The sequence below is a fragment of the Panulirus ornatus genome, chromosome 46 (genome assembly GCF_036320965.1).
Source record: "Panulirus ornatus isolate Po-2019 chromosome 46, ASM3632096v1, whole genome shotgun sequence".
NCBI classification, from domain to species: Eukaryota; Metazoa; Arthropoda; class Malacostraca; order Decapoda; family Palinuridae; genus Panulirus; species Panulirus ornatus.
Window position 1 is genome coordinate 12,290,460 of NC_092269.1, and position 22,219 is coordinate 12,312,678.

The following is a 22,219-nucleotide window of genomic DNA, read 5'->3' on the forward strand; positions in this document are numbered from 1 at the left end:
GCATTCACTACGTCTAATGGTAACTTATTCCAGTGGTCAATACACCTATAGGAAAAGAAGCTTTTTCCCCATGTCTGTACTACATCTTTTAGCTTTGAGTTTTATTCCATTTGTCTTGGTAACTGTATTTTCTTGTATTTCAAAAAGATGTTCGTAATTTACTTTATCGAACTTGTTCAGAATTTTGATCACTTGGATTAAGGTGCTGCGGTCTACATTTTTTAAGGGAAAAGAGATCCAATCGTTTTAGCCTATCTTTGTATGCCAGATATCTAAGGGATGGGATCAGTTTTATTGCATGTCTTTGTACTTGCTCTAATTTTTTCTCATCTTTTTTATAGTTTTGGGACCAAAACTGGATTGCATGTTCAAGGTGTGATCTTACTAAAGAATTATAAAGTGTGAGAATTATTTCTGGTGTCTTGTAATCTATGTTCATGGCTATGAAACCTAACATTTGGTTGCCCTTTTTTCTTGCTGCTTGACACTGTTTAGTGTACTTCAGATTGTTACGAATGACACCCCCAAGGTCCTTTTCTTCATTTACTTTAGTTAAAGAGTTTCCAAATGGTTTGTAGTCATAACGTATATCCTTGCCTCCGAAGTGCATAACTTTACACTTGTCTACATTAAACTTCATTTACCATCTGTCTGACCACTGTGCTAGTTAGTTAAGATCAATTTGAATCATTTTGCAGTCCTACCTGTTTACAGCTCTACCTCCAAGTTTAATATCATCAGAAAATTTGGAGATCTTAGATATGAGATGGAGTTCTAGGTCATTAATGTATATTATGAAAAGAATTGGGCACACCACTTGTTACATTTAGCCAATCTTAGGGTTTGCCATTTAATACTACACTCTGCTTTCTTCTGGTTAGGTAGTCTCTGATCCATGTATAGAGTTATTCACCAATTTCATATGCTTTAAATTTATGTAAAAGTCTCTTGTGAGGTACTTTATTGAAAGCCTTTTGGAAATCTAAATATACTACATCAAACAGTAATTTTTTGCCCCATTTCTAATGAATAACATTAAAAAATCCAGCAAATTCATGAGGCAGGATCTTCTGTTGCGGAAACCATGTTGATTGTCAGATATAATTTTGTTCTAGAAACGTGACAGTTTTATCTCATATTATTTTTTCCATTGTTTTACTTAACACTGATGTAAGACTACTTGGGCGTTGGTTCAAGGCACACTTTTTGTTTCCTTTTTCATATATAGGAGTAACATTTGCCAGTTTCCAGTCAGTTGGCACCTGACCATCCAAAAGAGATTTGTAGAATATTTTTGTTATGAGGTATATCAACTGTCTCCTGGCCTCCTTTAAATATTTTGGAGCTAAGTTATCTAGGCTGTTGGATTTGTTAAGTGATAATTGGTCAAGGTATTTAAGTACTTCAGAGCTCTTTATTTCTCTCACCTTCAATTCTTCTTCATCAGATCCTTGAAACATTGTCATTGGTTGCGCTATTTGAGATGTTTTTTCAGTTGTGAATACAGGGTTAAAAGATTTGATATGGTATCCATTTCCTTGTTGTCAGTAATTAGTGTGTTGTGTTCATTTCATAATGGTCCAGTTCCTTCTTTTACTGCCTTCCTTTGTCTGTATATTTAAAGTGTTCCTTAGGATTATTCTCAACTTTCAAGGAAATTCTTTTTCCCTCCTTGCATTTAGTCTGTCTTATGACCTTACACTCTCTTTGGATTTTGATTAATTCCAGGTGATTTTCATCGGTTCCCATTGATTTGAATTTCTTATATGTTTTCTTCTTTTGGTGAATTAGTCCTTCTGTTCTATTCATCCATGATGGTTTTGAAATATTGCAAGTTCTCTTTGTGATTCGTGGAATTTGTTTATTTTCAGTCTTAAATAGTGTGCTTTTACAATTATTCCACATTTCCTCTGCAATGTAAACATCAAGAAGTTTTGTCCAATTGGTACTGCGAATTTCATGTCTAATATATTCAAAATTTGCTCGCCTGTGATCTGGAATCAAGAGTTTGTTGACATTTGTTTCATAATCTAAATTTATCTCTAATCTAATCAAACTGTGATCACTGCTTGACAAACTTTTGCATACTTTGCAAGAGTTGATTTTGTGTCACTGGTGAGGACAAGATTAAGAATGTTTTTACCTCTAGCTGGATTTTTTATTAACTTTTAGAAAAGCATCTTCTATCAGTTCTGCTGGTCTTGTTCCTTCTTGGTCACCTGTTAACACATTTCAGTTTATGTTTAGACTGTTGAAGTCTCCTGCTATTATAACCTCTTTACTATTTACTTTAGTTTTGATTTCATGATATAACATCTTATCATCACCTTTTTGCTTAGGAGATCTGTAAATTAGGAAGTAGTGGGTAGGAGCATTAGCTTGGAGCATTAGGTAGAAGTAGTATTTTGTAATATTAAGCAAGAATATTAGATAGACGCATAAAGTAGTATTTGTTAGGAACATTAGGTTAGAGTCTTTGAAAACAGTTTGTTAGAGTTGCCCTCTGCCAGTGGCCTGTTAAGGGTAAGGCACTAAAGGGTAGGAAGCAGCATTGGAGTTCAATAGTTATGGAGACTTTGCCGTAGCCACCCCCTGAGGGAGTTCCTAAAGGAAAGGGGCATCAGAGATACAGATAGATAGATATTCATCCAGTGTAAACACAAGTCTGTTTATGGCATAGGATTGTGTAACATACTAGAAATAAGACCTGATAACATCACTACCTAACGTATCACCTCTAAGGATGTTATATGGCAGCTCTTACCAAATGCATAGAGTTGCATTGTCATTGTTGCTATGTCATCATCAGTATTTCCAAATTATGACACCAGATCATTCCAGTCTTTCCATAGGTTCTTGTGTCAGAGTGTTAAGATTGAGAGTTAAGACTCAACCATAAAGTGGTTGTAATCAGTTGAAATACATCATCTTTAAGAAAAACAGAACCAGTAAATTTATACCATCATCATGATTAGCATCAACAGCAGCAGCAATATGGTATCATGATGAGTAAGGGCAAAGATATGCATCATTATCTTTAAAAAAGCAGAAGCAGTACATTTTATTTATTCTTTTAATTAATGAATAGAATAAGATTCACTCAGGACTCATTTTTAAGAAAGGGTTTTTAGTGTTACCCAAGACCTCCTTTCCAGAGGCTCCCACAGCTCAAGGCTGTACTCCATCCAGTAGTAGGGATTAATGGACTCCTTTGGCATGAGAAGTTCTTTGATGAGACTTTAGTCCCAATGATATAGCTTCACCAAAGGTGACTTTTCACTTGCAGCATAATCTTATGCAGGCATAGTCTGATAATGCCAAAGCATTGCATTGGAAGTGGCAAGTGCAGAGGCAATGCGTCATTTTCATGAGCAGCAGCAAAGGCTGAAGAAATGCATCACCAGTGGCAAAAGCCCTCAGTATGGCAGCATGTCTTTCATTATACCTGAACTTCCTTTAATTACTGTGACCTGCTCATTAGATATACTATGGTTAGTTTTACTGTAGTGCAATGAAAGTGGTTGAATCTACTGTTATGGTTCCTGGACTACTCCAGTACAGGAGAGAAGAAAGTTACATCTCAGACATGTTACTATAGATGAATAATGCCAACTAAAGATCTAAGAAAATTTTTCTGTCATTGCCTCTAATATATAGATAATGAACCTTGAATTTAAATCCTTTAACACAGAGTAGTTTCAATATTAGTCTCTTAAGAATGCCATAGGAAGAGATTTTTTAACATGATTTCCTCAAAATGGATCCAAATTCTGTTAACAGTAAGTCTTCTACTTCTCCATCACTAAATCCAAACTCTGTTCTGAAATGCACTGAGTCCAAAATCTATTCTGACTTGATTTTCCAGGGGCATTTATAAAATGGCCTTCCTGAGAGCACATAATTTTATGATTAAGTTTTATTGAAGAGCGTAAAGTTACATGAGTCTGGTATATCTTCCCAGACAAAGCTTTTCTCCCCTAGTAATAATGACAAATATTCTTGATTACTTGTTCATCTTAGGTGAGACTAACTTAACCTTGTTGCTTTCTGTACCCCATTGATGTGTAATTTGCCTTAAAAGGACTGTTTGAGAGCTACATTATCTAGAGAAGTTAAATCCTCAGTAGACAATTTGTCTATTTCCTTAGGTTTGATAGCTTTATTGAAAAAGAATAATAGATTTTGAGTTTGGAGAATAGTGACAACAATCCCAGGAGACAAAGTTGAGTTATATTGGAGTACAGTGGCAATGACTTGAGATATGGTGAGGTATGACATGGTTTCCTTTTAATGATGATTGGAAACTTGGTTGTTAAAACTTCCATTAATTTGATGGTCTGCTTCAGGACATTTCCCTTAACTCTGTTCATGCAATGGTGCAGTTCATTTTGATTTTGCTCCAGCCTGTCTTTAACTTACTGTATGTTAATACTATTTATCAAACCTTTCATTTGAGATGATTCCTGCCTGTGGTCAGATATTTCATGCTCAGCATACTTTATTCTTTTTCCTAAAAGTTTTGGGTCCAGTGACCCTTCTGTATAGTTGGTATTCGAATATTGAATATTTTTACCCTTCCCTGTTGCCATCCATCATTTAAGTTTAGTGTAAAGATATGCAGTAATTTCTGCCATACAAGATGCAACCGTAATTAGCAGGGAATATCTAGGAAAAAGTTTAATGCCAAACCATGCCATATAAAACACAGGTGATTTTTGGAGGCAATTTTTGAAAGTCCATCTTATATGGTGGGAAATACATTATATCCCTGTTATGCTGCCACTAAAATATGTAGCAAACCCTCTTCTCACAATATGGCACTTGGTTGTAGGGTAGTAACTGTGGTGACCCATATCTCCTCTCGCCAATCACTTTATTACAATGCTTCCATAACACAAGGGAAAAATTTTTGCAAGGGTTTAGTACTCTTGGGATTATACCTCAGTTAGAACATTAGCAATGAGGAGGGCACCAAAAATAATTTCTCACATTTGACCCTGAAATTACCCTGACCATACTGAAACAGAATGTCTTGTGTTATGGAGACCCTTGCCATCCTAGTGCAGATTGCCTTTTCTAGCCCTCTTTGAAATTTAAGGTGTACTTATCACATGTAGACGTGCCTTACATCTCAAGCAATTGTAATTAGCATCGGGAAAAATTTTTAGAGTTATGGTTACCAGTATTGCACAGTCTTACCCTGTGGGGACCCAAGCTGTACATGTATGGTTTGCCTTTTCATGTTATGAAAAATGAGGGGCACTCTTTACCTTTATGTAGAGATGCCATGTGTAACCAGGAAAGACTCCTAGTATCTTACATATAACATATATAGTGTATGCCCCATATAAATTAATGTGTGATTAGCAATTGCCTTTGGATTCTAATTATGGTGATAATGATTTGGCAGGTGTTGAACTGTTTGCATTTAGAAAAGTTATTTGTGTATCAATAATCCATTAGTGGTGATGGGTTCTGGAACCTGCCTGCAAAGGGTTGTATCGTTCAGAAAAGCCAACTTTGGTGAGGGCTTATCATTGTGAGTATAGTCTTGTCAAAGAACTTATCACTGCAAAAGAGTCTACATTTCTCTGGTACTTCAAAAGAGTCTACATTTCTCTGGTACTGTAAGTAGTGCAGCGTTAGGCTGCAAGATCCTTTAGAAAGTTCTTTAGTACAGGTTGTACATCTCTAATCCGGTGCTCTGTGGTCTGGCAACTCCCATGGTCTGGAATGTTTTGAATCCACCGCCATTAGTTAGTGGATCTGCCACCAAGGCGGTGGTGTTAGCAGCGCTAAGGTGCCAAAATATGTTTGCTATGAAGCCAAGCTTATTAACAGTCCTATTGATTTCTTATATTCAGTTTTTTGTTGAGGATGAAAGCCAGAAAAGTTTAAAGTTTTGGAAAACTTTGAAAGGTGCGAGGAGTACAGAATTAGAAAGTGCACTTGTAAAGTAGTTTATGCTCTGATGTCATCTCTTTTCTTTTTCACTAGCAACTTCTATTCATCATCCCACGAAATACTCCCCTTTCTAATCTGCCCATCTCCCAGCTTTTGCATACCAAATGAATGTCCTGCACATGCCAGCACTACTTCCCTAAATATCTCCCATTCCTCACCAGCTCCCCTTGTTTCACTTCTCTTGAGGAAAGAAACCTGGATGTCCTGGCTTTGGGTGAAACAAAGCTCAAGGATAAAGGGGAATAATGGTTTGGAAACGCCTTAGGAGTAAAGTCAGGAGTTAGTCAGAGGACAAGTGCTAAGGTAGGAGTAACACTACTCCTGAAGCAGGAGTTGTGGAAGCATGTGAAAAAGAGTAATTGATGTGGATAAAAATGTCAGTGAATGGAGAGATGTGAGTGATTATTGGTGCATATACACCTGGCCATGAGAAAAAAAGATCATGAGGGGCAAGTGTTTTGGGAGCTGCTGAGTGACTGTGTCAGCAGTTTTAATGTGAGATATGGTGATTTGAATACAAAGATGAGTAATGTGGGAGTTGAGGTTTAATTTGGGGGCATGGTGTATTCAGTATTATGAAAGGATATGGTTAACAGCTTGTGGGATTGTGTGCCTAAAAAGGATTGGTGATTAGGAATTCCTGGTTCAAAAAGAGGAACATACACAACTTTATGTATGTGAATAGGAGTGATTGTCAGCATGCATTTTTTAGAATACATATCAATTGATATGCATGTAAGAGAGAGACTTTTGGATGTAGCTGTGCTGAAAGGGGCAGCTGATGGGATGTCTGATCACTATATAGTGGAGGCATGGGAGTATATTTGTAGAGGTTTTCAGAAAAGAAGAAACAAAGGCACTAAGAAGAAAATGATGAGAGTACTTGAGCTTGGAAAAGAGATTTGTGTGCAGAAATATCAGGAGATATTGTCAAATGGCAAAAGGTGAGAGTAGATGAAGCAAGGGGAGTGGATGAGTAATGGGAGGTTTTTAGAGAAACTACTTCCATGTGCAAGCGATCCATGTGGCATGTATAAGGTGGGAGGTGGGCAAATTAGAAAAGGTAGTGAGTGGTGAGATGAAGAAGTAAAGTCACTAGTGAAAGAGAATAGAGAGGTGTTTGGGCACAACTTACAAGGAAGGAGGCTGAATGATTGGGAGATGTATATGAGAAAGCAGGAGGAGGTCAAAAGGAAAGTGCAGGGGTTGAAAAAGAGAACAAATGAGAGCTGGGGTGAGCAAGTAGCAGGAAACTTTAGGGAAAATAAGATGTTTCGAGAAGGGGTTGATAATGTGCAAAAAACAAGAAAACAAGTAGGAATATCAGTGAAGGGGTAAAAGGGGAAGTGGTAACAGGTAGTAACAAAGTGAGGAGATGGAACGTTGAGTGTATGATAATAGGGTGGCAGGTGTAGGGTGTTTGGATTGGAGTGGTATGTGAAGTAAGAATCATGGAGAGTGGTTTGGTGGAAGAGAGAAGAGGTTATGAAAGCCTAATGTATGATGAAATGTGGCAAGGTGACTGGAGTGGATATTGTTGCTGTTGAATTTCTTATGGAAGGGGATGACTGTTGTTGATTGGTTAGTAAGGATTTTCAGTGTAAGAATGGATCATGGTTACATGCCTGAGGACTGGCAGAATACATGTGAATAAAGGCAAGGGGGATAAAGGTGAGTGTTTAAACTATAGAGGTATAGATTTGTGTTAAGTTGTGTGGGAGAATAGTGAAAGAGAGCATCAGATGGGGGAGGAGCAGTGTGGTTTCATAAGTGGCAGAGAATGTGTGGCTCAAGTGTTTGCTTTAAAGAATCTGTGAAAAATACTTGGAGAAACAGACAGAGTTTTATTTGGCATTTATTGATCTGGAGAAAGCATATGAGAAGGTTGAAGGAGATACCTTGTGGAAGATCTTAAGAGTAAACAGTGTTAGAGCAAAGCTCTAGGAGTGAGAAGCTTTTATCAAGGGTTGTAAGGCATGTGTATGAGTAGGGAGAATGCAGAAGGAATGGCTCTAAGTGAAAATTGGTCTGTGGCAGGGGTGGGAGATGTCACTATAGTTGTTAATTTGTTCATGGATGGAGTTGTTAGGGAGGTGAATGAAAAAGTCTTGGAAAAGGGATGAATAATGCAGTCTGTAAGGGATGAAAGGGCCCTGGAAGTGAGTTACTTGTTGTTTGGTGGTGGAATTGAGTGAGAAACTGCAGATGTTGGTGACTGAGTTTGGAAGTGTTTGAGAGGAGGAAGTTGAGGGTAGATATGATTGGAAGAGTGTTTGAGAGGAGGAAGTTGAGAGTAGATATGATTAAAAGCAAAGTTGTTAAGCTTAGCAGTGTTGAGGGACAGGTTAGTTAGGGTGTGAGTTTGAATGAAGGAAACTGAGAGGAAGCGAAACATTTTAGATATCTGGGACTGGACGTGACAGCGAATTGAACAATGAAAGAGGAAATGAGTAAGAGGGTGAGTCAGGGGGCAAAGGTTGTGGGAGCACTGAAGAATGTGTGGAAAGAGAAAAATCATCAGGGAGGGCAAAAGTAAGTATAGTAGTCCAAAAAATATATATAGAAGCGAAGTATGAGCTACAGTTGCGGCTGTGTGGAGATGGGTGGATATGTTGGAAATAAAATGTATGAGTACAGTATGTGGTGTGAGGTCATTTGACCAAGTGATTGATGAAAGGTTAAGTGTACAATGTGAGTAGGAGAGATGGTCAGCGGGCATTGATAGATTACGTATTAATTGATAGGCATGTAAAAGAAAGACTTCTGGATATAATTGTGATGAGAGGGGCAGGTAATCACTACCTTGTGGAGGAGAGAGTGAAGATTTGTAGAGGTTTTTCTTAAAGAGGAGACAATGTTAGGGAGAAGAGAGTGATGATAGTAAGTGGGCTTGGAAAAGGGACTTGTGTGAAGAGATACAAAGAAAGATTGAGTGTAGAATGGCAGAAGGTGAGAGCAAATGAAGTGAGGGGAGTGGGTGTAGAATGGGAGATATGTAGGGAAGCAGTGATGGCACGTGCAAAAGATGCTTGTTGCATACAAAAGGTGAGAGGTGGGCATATTTGAAAGGGTAGTGAGTGGTAGGATGAAGAAGTAAAGTTGCTAGTGAAAGAGAAAAGAGAGGCATTTGGGTGGTACTTACAAGGAAGGAAAGAAAATGATTGGGAAATGTATAAGAGAAAGCAGCATGAGGTCAAGAGGAAGGTGCAGGGGTTGAAATGAAGGGCAAATGAGACTCAGGGTGAGGTAAACTTTAGGGAGGATAAAAAGATGTTTTGGAAGGAGTTAAATAATGTGTGAAAGACAAGAGAACAAATGGGGACATCAGTTAAGGGAGCAAAAGGGGAAGTGATAATTGGTTGTGATGGAGAGAGGAAGAGATAGAGTGAGTATTTTGAAGGATTGTTGAATGTGTTTGATGATAGAGTGGCAGATGTAGGTTGTTTGGATTGGGGTGTTATGTGAAGTGAGATAGTCAGGGGAGTGGTTTGGTGTAATGAGAAGAGGTGGTGAAAGCCTTGCGGAAGATGAAATCCAGCAAAGCAGCGGGATTGGATGGTAATGCAGTTGAATCGATTAAGAAATATGGTGACTGTTCTTGGTTAGTTGGTAAGGAAGTGCCACTGAGGAAGGCATCGCGAATTAATTCTTCACATTACTGTTCTGCGCTGACTGCTTTAAGGTGACAGTCTTTACTCAACGTAAGCAGTGCTTTGAGAAATTCATCTAATGATTCACCTGGCTTTTGTTGCCTTGTTGCAAGTAAGTGTTTAGCAAAAATTTCATTGGGAGTTTTCATATACAAGTTTTCCCGAATAGTTATAGCAGAGTCAATGTCTTTTCACACTTCAATGCATTCAAACACATTGTGGGTCACACAGTTCACTAGTGTTCTGAATTTGTCCGCTGCCCTATCCTCACACTTTTTATATAGTTTCTGAATGAACTGTGCCAATGTTGCCACTTCTTTGCTACTGTTGGAGAGCTGGGGTCATCATCCAAGCATGCAGACTGCAGCACCTTCTCCATGGTTGTTATATAAGCTGAGTAAATTGTTGTGATATAGAAACACTTTACTCCTGCTTTCCAAGCTTTACTCAGTTTAAATCTAAGGTTATTTATTTATTTATTTTGCTTTGTCGCTGTCTCCCGCGTTAGCGAAGTAGCGCAAGGAAACAGATGAAAGAATGACCCAACCCACCCACATACACATGTATATACATACACGACCACACATGAAAATATACATACCTATATATCTCAACATATACATATGTATACACACACAGACATATACATATATATACATGTACATAATTCATACTGTCTGCCTTTATTCATTCCCATCGCCACCTCGCCACACATGAAATAACAACCCCCTCCCCCCAAATGTGTGCGAGGTAGCACTAGGAAAAGACAACAAAGGCCCCATTCGTTCACGCTCAGTCTCTAGCTGTCATGTGAAAATACACCGAAACCACAGCTTCTTCTCCACATCCAGGCCCCACAGAACTTTCCATGGTTTTCCCCAGACGCTTCACATGCCCTGGTTAAATCCATTGACAGCATGTCGACCCTGGTATACCACATCGTTCCAATTCACTCTATTCCTTGCACGCCTATCACCCTCCTGCATGTTCAAGCCCCGATCAGTCAAAATCTTTTTCACTCCATCTTTCCACCTCCAATTTGGTCTCCCACTTCTCTTCGTTCCTCCCACCTCTGACACATATATCCTCTTGGTCAATCTTTCCTCACTCATTCTCTCCACGTGACCAAACCATTTCAAAACACCCTATTCTGCTCTCTCAACCACACTCTTTTTATTCCCACACATCTCTCTTACCCTTACATTACTTACTCGATCAAACCACCTCACACCACATATTGTCCTCAAACATCTCATTTCCAGCACATCCACCCTCCTGCACGCAACTCTATCCATAGCCCACGCCTCGCAACCATACAACATTGTTGGAACCACTGTTCCTTCAAACATACCCATTTTTGCTTTCGGAGATAATGTTCTCAACTTCCACACATTCTTCAAGGCTCCCAGAACTTTTGCCCCCTCCCCCACCCTATGACTTACTTCCGCTTCCATGGTTCCATCCGCTGCCAAATCCACTCCCAGATATCTAAAACACTTCACTTCCTCCAGTTTTTCTCCATTCGAACTTACCTCCCAATTGACTTGACCCTCAACCCTACTGTACCTAGTAACCTTGCTCTTATTCACATTTACTCTTAACTTTCTTCTTTCACACACTTTACCAAACTCAGTCACCAGCTTCTGCAGTTTCTCACACGAATTAGCCACCAGCGCTGTATCATTAGCAAACAACAACTGACTCACTTCCCAAGCTCTCTCATCCGCAACAGACTGCATACTTGCCCCTCTTTCCAAAACCCTTGCATTCACCTCCCTAACAACCCCATCCATAAACAAATTAAACAACCATGGAGACATCACACACCCCTGCCGCAAACCTACATTCACTGAGAACCAATCACTTTCCTCTCTTCCTACACGTACACATGCCTTACATCTTCGATAAAAACTTTCCACTGCTTCTAACAACTTGCCTCCCCTACCATATGTTCTTAATACCTTCCACAGAGCATCCCTATCAACTCTATCATATGCCATCTCCAGATCCATAAATGCTACATACAAATCCATTTGCTTTTCTAAGTATATCTCACATACATTCTTCAAAGCAAACACCTGATCCACACATCCTCTACCACTTCTGAAACCACACTGCTCTTCCCCAATCTGATGCTCTGTACATGCCTTCACCCTCTCAATCAATACCCTCCCATATAATTTACCAGGAATACTCAATAAACTTATACCTCTGTAATTTGAGCACTCACCTTTGTCCCCTTTGCCTTTGTACAATGGCACTATGCAAGCATTCCGCCAATCCTCAGGCACCTCATCATGAATCATACATACATTAGGTAACCTTACCAACCAGTCAACAATACAGTCACCCCCTTTTTAAATGAATTCCACTGCAATACCATCCAAACCCGCTGCCTTGCCGGCTTTCATCTTCCGCAAAGCTTTTACTACCTCTTCTCTGTTTACCAAATCATTTTCCCTAACCCTCTGACTTTGCACACCACCTCAACCAAAACACCCTATATCTGCCACTCTATCATCAAACACATTGAACAAACCTTCAAAATACTCACTCCATCTCCTTCTCACATCACCACTACTTGTTATCACCTCCCGATTAGCCCCCTTCACTGAAGTTCCCATTTGTTCCCTTGTCTTCCGCACTTTATTTACCTCCTTCCAAAACATCTTTTTATTCTGCCTAAAATTTAATGATACTCTCTCACCCCAACTCTCATTTGCCCTCTTTTTCACCTCTTGCACCTTTCTCTTGACCTCCTACCTCTTTCTTTTATACATCTCCCACTCATTTGCACTATTTCCCTGCAAAAATCGTCCAAATGCCTCTCTCTTCTCTTTCACCAATAATCTTACTTCTTCATCCCACCACTCACTACCCTTTCTAATCTGCCCACCTCCCACGCTTCTCATGCCACAAGCATCTTTTGCACAAGCCATCACTGCTTCCCTAAATGCATCCCATTCCTCCCCCACTCCCCTTACCTCCTTTGTTCTCACCTTTTTCCATTTTGTACTCAGTCTCTCCTGGTACTTCCTCACACAAGTCTCCTTCCCAAGCTCACTTACTCTCACCACTGTCTTCACCCCAACATTCTCTCTTCTTTTCTGAAAACCTCTACAAATCTTCACCTTCGCCTCCACAAGATAATGATCAGACATCCCTCCAGTTGCACCTCTCAGCACATTAACATGCAAAAGTCTCTCTTTTGCGTGCCTATCAATTAACACGTAATCCAATAATGCTTTCTGGCCATCTCTCTTACTTACATACGTATACTTATGTATATCTCTCTTTTTAAACCAGGTATTCCCAATCACCAGTCCTTTTTCAGCACATAAATCTACAAGCTCTTCACCATTTCCATTTACAACACTGAACACCCCATGTATACCAATTATTCCCTCAACTGCCACATTACTCACCTTTGCATTCAAATCACCCATCACTATAACCCGGTCTTGTGCATCAAAACCACTAACAGACTCACTCAGCTGCTCCCAAAACACTTGCCTCTCATTATCTTTCTTCTCATGCCCAGGTGCATATGCACCAATAATCACCCATCTCTCTCCATCCACTTTCAGTTTTACCCATATCAATCTAGAGTTTACTTTCTTGCACTCTATCACATACTCCCACCACTCCTGTTTCATGCATAGTGCTACTCCTTCCCTTGCTCTTGTCCTCTCACCAACCCCTGACTTTACTCCCAAGACATTCCCAAACCACTCTTCCCCTTTACCCTTGAGCTTTGTTTCACTCAGAGCCAAAACATCCAGGTTCCTTTCCTCAAACATTCTACCTATCTCTCCTTTTTTCTCATCTTGGTTACATCCACACACATTTAGACACCCCAATCTGAGCCTTCGAGGAGGATGAGCACTCCCCGCATGACTCCTTCTGTTTCTCCTTTTAAAATGTTAAAATACAAGGAGGGGAGGGTTTCTAGCCCCCCCGCTCCTGTCCCCTTTAGTTGCCTTCTACAACACGTGAGGAATGCGTGGGAAGTATTCTTTCTCCCCTATCCCCAGCATGAAAACAAGAACAAAACACTTCTTAGCTACAGTAAAGTATTACTTGATGTTATACATTCTATCATTCTTAACATAAAGTATATTGACTCACATGACTGTTGTGTTACCATCACCTTAAAGGCTCCTGGTACGTGAACAAAAATAGAGTATGAAAAGCAACTCTGTCAAACTATGAAAACGCAGCAGTATCAAACAAGAAATGAATCACTCAGACCACTTTCTTTTAATTACCACACACCTCTTTTACCCTTTCATTACTTAGTCAATTAAACCACCTCACACCACATATTGTCCTCAAGCATTTAATTTCCAACACATCTACCTTCCTCTGCACTGCCGTATCCATAGTGTGTGTCTCTTATCCATATGATATTGTTGGGACTTCAATCATGCCCATTTTTGCCCGCCCACATACAGTTGTCTTTCTCTCAACACATTGTTCAGCACTCCCAAGACCTTCATCCTCTCCCTTACCCTATGACTCAGATATGCTCCTATGGTTCTATGAACTGCCATGTCCACTTCCAAATATCTGTAACACATCACTTCCTTCTATTTTTCTCCATTCAATTTCACACTCCAGCTAATTTGTCCCTCAGCCCTGCTGAACCTGATAACCTTTCTTTTGTTTGCATACACTTTCAACTTTCCTCTCTCATACACACTTCCAAACTCAGCCTCCAACTTCTGTAGTTTCCCACTCAAAGCTGCCACTAGTACTGTATCATCAGCAAACAACAACTGACTGACTTCTCAGGCCCTCTCATCCCCCTCAGACTGCATGCTCACCCCTCTCTCCAACACTCTCACATTTGCCTTCCTCACAACCCCATCCATAAACACACTGAACAACCATGGTGACATCACACACCCTTGCCACAGACCAACCTTCACTTGAAATCATTCACTCTCCTCTCTTCTTACTCATATGCAAGCCTTACACCCTTGATAAAAACTCTCATTGCTTCTAGTAGCTTTCCTCTCACACCATATATTCTCAAGACCTTCCACAAAGCATATGTGTCAACCCTATCATATGCCTTCTCCACATTCATGAATGCCACATACAAATCCATCTGTTTTTCTAAGAATATCTTACACACGTTCCTTAAAGCAAGCACCTGATTCACACATTCTTTACCACTTCTGAAACCACACTGCACCTCCCCTATCTGATACTCTGCTCATGCCTTTACTGCTCATGCCTTTACCCTCTGAATCATTTCCCTCCCAAACAATAATTATACTTAACAAACTTATGCATCTGTAATTTGAATATTTACTATTATCCCCCTTGCATGTATATAGTGGCACTGTAAATGCATTACACCAATCCTCATGCACCTCACTATGATCCATACACACATTGAAAATTCTCACCAACCAATTAACAACACAATCACCCCCTTTTTTAATAAATTCAATAGCAGTACCATCCACTTCAGCCACCTTGCCACATTTCATCTCTTCACCAAATTACTCTCCAAGACTCTCTCACTTCACCTACCAACCCAGCCAGAACACCCCACATCTGCCACTGTAACATCAAACACATTTGACAATCCTTCAAAATACTCACTCCATCTCTTTTCATCTCTACCTGTTATCACTTCCCCTTTTGCCCCCTTACTGATATTCCCATTTGTTCTCTAATCTTTTGCACATTATTTACCTCCTTCCAAATGTCTTCGTTTTCTCCCAAAAGTTTACTGATACTCACTCACCCCAACTCTCATTTTCCTTTTTTCCAACCCCTGCACCTTCCTCTTGACCTCCTGCCTCTTTCTCTTAAACATCTTCCAGTCATTTGCACCACTTCCCAAACACTTCTCTTTTCTCTTTCATTAGTAACCTTATGTCTTCATCACACCACTCATTACCTTTTCTAATCTATCCGCCTCCCACCTTTCACGCATGCAACCACTGCTTCCCTTAATACCTCCCATTCCTCAACCACTCCCCTTGCTTCATATACTCTCACCTTTTGCCATTTTACACCCAGTCTCTGCTGGTATTCCTTCGTACAAGTTTCTTTTCCAAGCTCATTTACTCTCATGATTTGGGAACCATTATAAATAGAACCTTGGATATAGAGAACACATTGGCAAGATATTGCTATTAAACCAGGTGATGAGTGGTATGGCACAACGAACGTTTGAACTAGAAACATAAAACTAATTATGTTTATTGTATAAATAACTAGTAGATTGGAATACCACTGTGTTGTATGTTGGCCAGTTAAGCAGATGGAAATAGACAAACTAGGGAATTTAAAAAACAATTTACAAATGAAATCAGTTTACTGGAGCACATGAACTACCTAGAAATGTTGAAAGAACTTACACCATATAGTATGGAAAGATATATGATAATTTATGCTTGGGAACTAATTTTTTATATTATTTTTTTATTTTACTTTGTCGCTGTCTCCCGCGTTTGCGAGGTAGTGCAAGGAAACAGACAAAAGAAATGGCCCAACCCCGCCCCATACACATGTATATACATACGTCCACACACGCAAATATACATACCTACACAGCTTTCCATGGTTTACCCCAGATGCTTCACATGCCTTGATTCAATCCACTGACAGCACGTCAACCCCGGTATACCACATCGCTCCAATTCACTCTATTCCTTGCCCTCCTTTCACCCTCCTGCATGTTCAGGCCCCGATCACACAAAATCTTTTTCACTCCATCTTTCCACCTCCAATTTGGTCTCCCTCTTCTCCTCGTTCCCTCCACCTCCGACACATATATCCTCTTGGTCAATCTTTCCTCACTCATTCTCTCCATGTGTCCAAACCACTTCAAAACACCCTCTTCTGCTCTCTCAACCACGCTCTTTTTATTTCCACACATCTCTCTTACCCTTATGTTACTCACTCGATCAAACCACCTCACACCACACATTGTCCTCAAACATCTCATTTCCTGCACCTCCATCCTCCTGCGCACAACTCTATCCATAGCCCACGCCTCGCAACCATACAACATTGTTGGAACCACTATTCCTTCAAACATACCCATTTTTGCTTTCCGAGATAATGTTCTCGACTTCCACACATTCTTCAAGGCCCCCAGAATTTTCGCCCCCTCCCCCACCCTATGATCCACTTCCGCTTCCATGGTTCCATCCGCTGCCAGATCCACTCCCAGATATCTAAAACACTTCACTTCCTCCAGTTTTTCTCCATTCAAACTCACCTCCCAATTGACTTGACCCTCAACCCTACTGTACCTAATAACCTTGCTCTTATTCACATTTACTCTTAACTTTCTTCTTCCACACACTTTACCAAACTCAGTCACCAGCTTCTGCAGTTTCTCACATGAATCAGCCACCAGCGCTGTATCATCAGCGAACAACAACTGACTCACTTCCCAAGCTCTCTCATCCCCAACAGACTTCATACTTGCCCCTCTTTCCAAAACTCTTGCATTTACCTCCCTAACAACCCCATCCATAAACAAATTAAACAACCATGGAGACATCACACACCCCTGCCACAAACCTACATTCACTGAGAACCAATCACTTTCCTCTCTTCCTACACGTACACATGCCTTACATCCTCGATAAAAACTTTTCACTGCTTCTAACAACTTTCCTCCCACACCATATATTCTTAATACCTTCCACAGAGCATCTCTATCAGCTCTATCATATGCCTTCTCCAGATCCATAAATGCTACATACAAATCCATTTGCTTTTCTAAGTATTTCTCACATACATTCTTCAAAGCAAACACCTGATCCACACATCCTCTACCACTTCTGAAACCACACTGCTCTTCCCCAATCTGATGCTCTGTACATGCCTTCACCCTCTCAATCAATACCCTCCCATATAATTTACCAGGAATACTCAACAAACTTATACCTCTGTAATTTGAGCACTCACTCTTATCCCCTTTGCCTTTGTACAATGGCACTATGCACGCATTCCGCCAATCCTCAGGCACCTCACCATGAGTCATACATACATTAGATAACCTTACCAACCAGTCAACAATACAGTCACCCCCTTTTTTAATAAATTCCACTGCAATACCATCCAAACCTGCTGCCTTGCCGGCTTTCATCTTCCGCAAAGCTTTCACTACCTCTTCTCTGTTTACCAAATCATTTTCCCTAACCCTCTCACTTTGCACACCACCTCGACCAAAACACCCTATATCTGCCACTCTATCATCAAACACATTCAACAAACCTTCAAAATACTCACTCCATCTCCTTCTCACATCACCACTACTTGTTATCACCTCCCCATTTGCGCCCTTCACTGAAGTTCCCATTTGCTCCCTTGTCTTACGCACTTTATTTACCTCCTTCCAGAACATCTTTTTATTCTCCCTAAAATTTAATGATACTCTCTCACCCCAACTCTCATTTGCCCTCTTTTTCACCTCTTGCACCTTTCTCTTGACCTCCTGTCTCTTTCTTTTATACATCTCCCACTCAATTGCATTTTTTCCCTGCAAAAATCGTCCAAATGCCTCTCTCTTCTCTTTCACTAATACTCTTACTTCTTCATCCCACCACTCACTACCCTTTCTAATCTGCCCACCTCCCACTCTTCTCATGCCACTAGCATCTTTTGCGCAATCCATCACTGATTCCCTAAATACATCCCATTCCTCCCCCACTCCCCTTACTTCCATTGTTCTCACCTTTTTCCATTCTGTACTCAGTCTCTCCTGGTACTTCCTCACACAGGTCTCCTTCCCAAGCTCACTTACTCTCACCACCCTCTTCACCCCAACATTCACTCTTCTTTTTTGAAAACCCATACAAATCTTCACCTTAGCCTCCACAAGATAATGATCAGACATCCCTCCAGTTGCACCTCTCAGCACATTAACATCCAAAAGTCTCTCTTTCGCACGCCTGTCAATTAACACGTAATCCAATAACGCTCTCTGGCCATCTCTCCTACTTACATAAGTATACTTATGTATATCTCGCTTTTTAAACCAGGTATTCCCAATCATCAGTCCTTTTTCAGCACATAAATCTACAAGCTCTTCACCATTTCCATTTACAACACTGAACACCCCATGTATACCAATTATTCCCTCAACTGCCACATTACTCACCTTTGCATTCAAATCACCCATCACTATAACCCGGTCTCGTGCGTCAAAACCACTAACACACTCATTCAGCTGCTCCCAAAACACTTGCCTCTCATGATCTTTCTTCTCATGCCCAGGTGCATATGCACCAATAATCACCCACCTCTCTCCATCAACTTTCAGTTTTACCCATATTAATCGAGAATTTACTTTCTTACATTCTATCACATACTCCCACAACTCCTGTTTCAGGAGTATTGCTACTCCTTCCCTTGCTCTTGTCCTCTCACTAACCCCTGACTTCACTCCCCAGACATTCCCAAACCACTCTTCCCCTTTACCCTTGAGCTTCGTTTCACTCAGAGCCAAAACATCCAGGTTCCTTTCCTCAAACATACTACCTATCTCTCCTTTTTTCACATCTTGGTTACATCCACACACATTTAGGCACCCCAATCTGAGCCTTCGGGGAGGATGAGCACTCCCCGCGTGACTCCTTCTTCTGTTTCCCATTTTAGAAAGTTAATACAAGGAGGGGAGGATTTCTGGCCCCCCGCTCCCGTCCCCTCTAGTCGCTTTCTACGACACGCGAGGAATACGTGGGAAGTATTCTTTCACCCCTATCCCCAGGGATAATATACATATATATATACATATACACATACACACACATACACATACATACGCACATATACACACACACACACATACATATATATACATATGAAAAATGTAAGAAACAATTTAGAAAACTGAAACTTCTAGCTTGAAAATGAATGAAAAAATGAATGTCACATGGGAACTAATATAAGTTATATTATATTGGGAACTAATATAAGTTATAAAAAGAAACACTCTGAACTTGAAAGCACCTCAGTGAGGTAGATACAAAGTCATCAAATCAAGTATGATACCTGGGAATATACTAAAAATTCACCAGACAAAAATATATGAATGCTCAACAAGGAAGCTGAAACAATTATCCATTGCCAAACCAGGAGAACTAAGAAATATACATGGAGTAACTACAGAAATATTGAGAGAAAAGCTAGACTTTGGATGAAGGCAATGCCAGATGAACTTAAGACAGACAATTATGCCAGAGGAGAAAACTAGCAATATACAACAAGCAAGGTATGAGATGAGTAATAGAGTAGCAGTTGAGAGAAACAGCATTGAACAACAAGTAAGTAGTGCTGGGAGCACCACCATGGTAAAATCTCATCATAGGAGGGTAGGTGCATGAACAGGGTGTAACATAATTGGTTAATGAAAGGGAGTGAAGGCTTTTTGAGGAACTTATTCCACAAGAGTCCATTGTTTCTCTTCCTCTTGAGTATAGCAGAGCCTCAAAGCTGCAGGGCCCCATAAAAGAAATTGTAGGATTATATATGATAATGATTAGGGATAACAGCTGCAAGATGACACTTTTCAAGGTTATTTTTCTTCTTTATTGTTTTCATTTTACAACTCATTGGAACAACATTTATTTCAGGTTGATGTTTCTGTAAATTCAGAAATTTTCATGGTCACCCTTAAGAGTTGAAGGAATTAAGGCCTCTTGATTTATGTGCCTTTGGTATGCCTTTGTCTTGGAAAATAAAAGAATATAGAGGCAATACTAAACATTTGTTTGATCATATCTTTAACATTGCAGCAGAAGTTGGATATGGAGAAGATTGTTTCAAGCACGAAGTATTCACTACATATCACCAGTGACACACAATGTGGTTGAATTGATACCTTGGGAGAGCCGGTCCAGTTTTTTGGGAGTTGCTCAGTGCCTGCTGTGTGGATTTAACCAACCTTCCTTTTTACACACCTCATCAACCCTATTCAAGAAGAGAAAAGGAAAAGGGCAGAGGGTATGCTGCATTGGTGAATTTTTAAATGCTTTTCAACCACTGGATTTTTATGAATTTACAATTGTCTTTAACATCATATAAGCCATTTACTGCAATTAGAATAAGGTTAAGGAAAAATCTTCATCTGTGTCTTAGCACCAAGTATGAGACAGTTACTTCTTGTGATAAGAGTTTTAGTCAGACTTCCTTGAGGTTGATTTCCTCTACATTAAAACTGTTCCTTTCAAGTAGGATGAGAATGTAATGTTTTTAATGTGACAGGAATGATAGTGTTCCTAGTATGCAATGGTGCTTCAGTAGATTGATTGAAACTACACATAAAAACTTGCAAAACTGCAGTGAAGACCATTATGTATAAGTTCCCAATTCAGATTATCAAGTCACTTTGATTGTTTGAGCCACCTCAAGTATTTTCGCTTATATTTATGTGAAAATAAGATGTTTTGGAAGGAAGTTAATGGTTTGAGAAAAATTGAGAACAGATGGTAATATCACTGAAAGAGGCAAATGAGGGAGTGGTAACAGGCATTGATCAGGTGAGGAGATGGAGTATTTTGAAGGATTGTTCAATTTGTTTGATGTTTTGGTGGCAGATGTAGAGTGTTTGCCTCAGGGAGGTATGTAAAGTAAGAGAGTCATGGAAAGTGGTTTGAAGTGGGAAAAGGTGATGAAAGTCTTGTGTAAGGTGAAAATGTGGGAAGGCATTTGATTAGAATTACCAAGAAAGGGGATGACTGTGTTTTTGATTGGTTCATTAGGATTTTCACTGTTTGGATCAGAGTGAGGTGCCTGAGTATTGGCGGAATGCATGTATAGTGCCATTGTATAAAGGCTGGGGGGACAATGATGTGTTCAGATCATAGGGGTATTGTTCAGATCACAGGGATATAAGTTTGTCGAGTATACATGGTAAGGTATATGGGAGAGTGGTGATTGCACAAAGCATCAGATTGAAGGGAACAATGTGGTTTCAGGAGTGGCATAGTATGTGTAAATCAGGTGTTTGCTTTGAAGAATGTGTGTGACAAATACTTAAAGAAGCATAAGAATTTATGTGTGGCAATCATGGATTTGGAGAAAGCATATGATTGGGATGACAGAGATACCTTGTGGAAGGTCTTACAAATATATGGTGGGGGAGGAAAGCTAGTACAGGCAGTGAGAAGTTTCTATCAAGAGCTTAAGGTGTGCAGACAAGTAGGAATACATAAGAGTGAGTGGTTCCATGTGAAGGCTGGTCTCTAGAAGGGGTGTGTGATGTCACTATGATAGTTAAATTTGTTTATGAATGAGGGAGGTAAATGCATGGGTCTTGGAGGGAGGGACAAGAATGCAGTCATTATGGGGTCTGGGGAGTGAGTGATTTGTTGTTTGCTGATGGTACAGCACTGATGGCAGATTCAAATGAGAAACTGCAGAAGTTAATGACTTAGCTTGTATGAAAGGAGGAAGTTGGGAATAGATATGACTAAAAACAAGGTTATTAAGTTTAGCTGGGCAGGGAGACGTATTAGTAAGGGTGTAATTTTTGAATAAAGAAAATTTGGAAGAGGCAAATTGGGTCAGATACCTGGGAGTGGACATGGCAGTGATTGGAACCATGGAAGCAGATGTAAGTCAGG

General features: G+C 40.0%; 1 protein-coding gene across 1 annotated transcript in view; it reads left to right on the top strand.

The window, feature by feature from the left end:
* The window catches only part of mIF2 (mitochondrial translation initiation factor 2), a 266,646-nt gene that overhangs the window by 34,329 nt on the left and 210,098 nt on the right, over window positions 1-22,219 (top strand). The window contains exon 4 of the mRNA XM_071688841.1: window positions 20,390-20,597. Within this exon, the coding sequence (XP_071544942.1) occupies window positions 20,390-20,597 (208 nt within the window). The remainder of the gene's footprint in view (window positions 1-20,389; window positions 20,598-22,219) is intronic.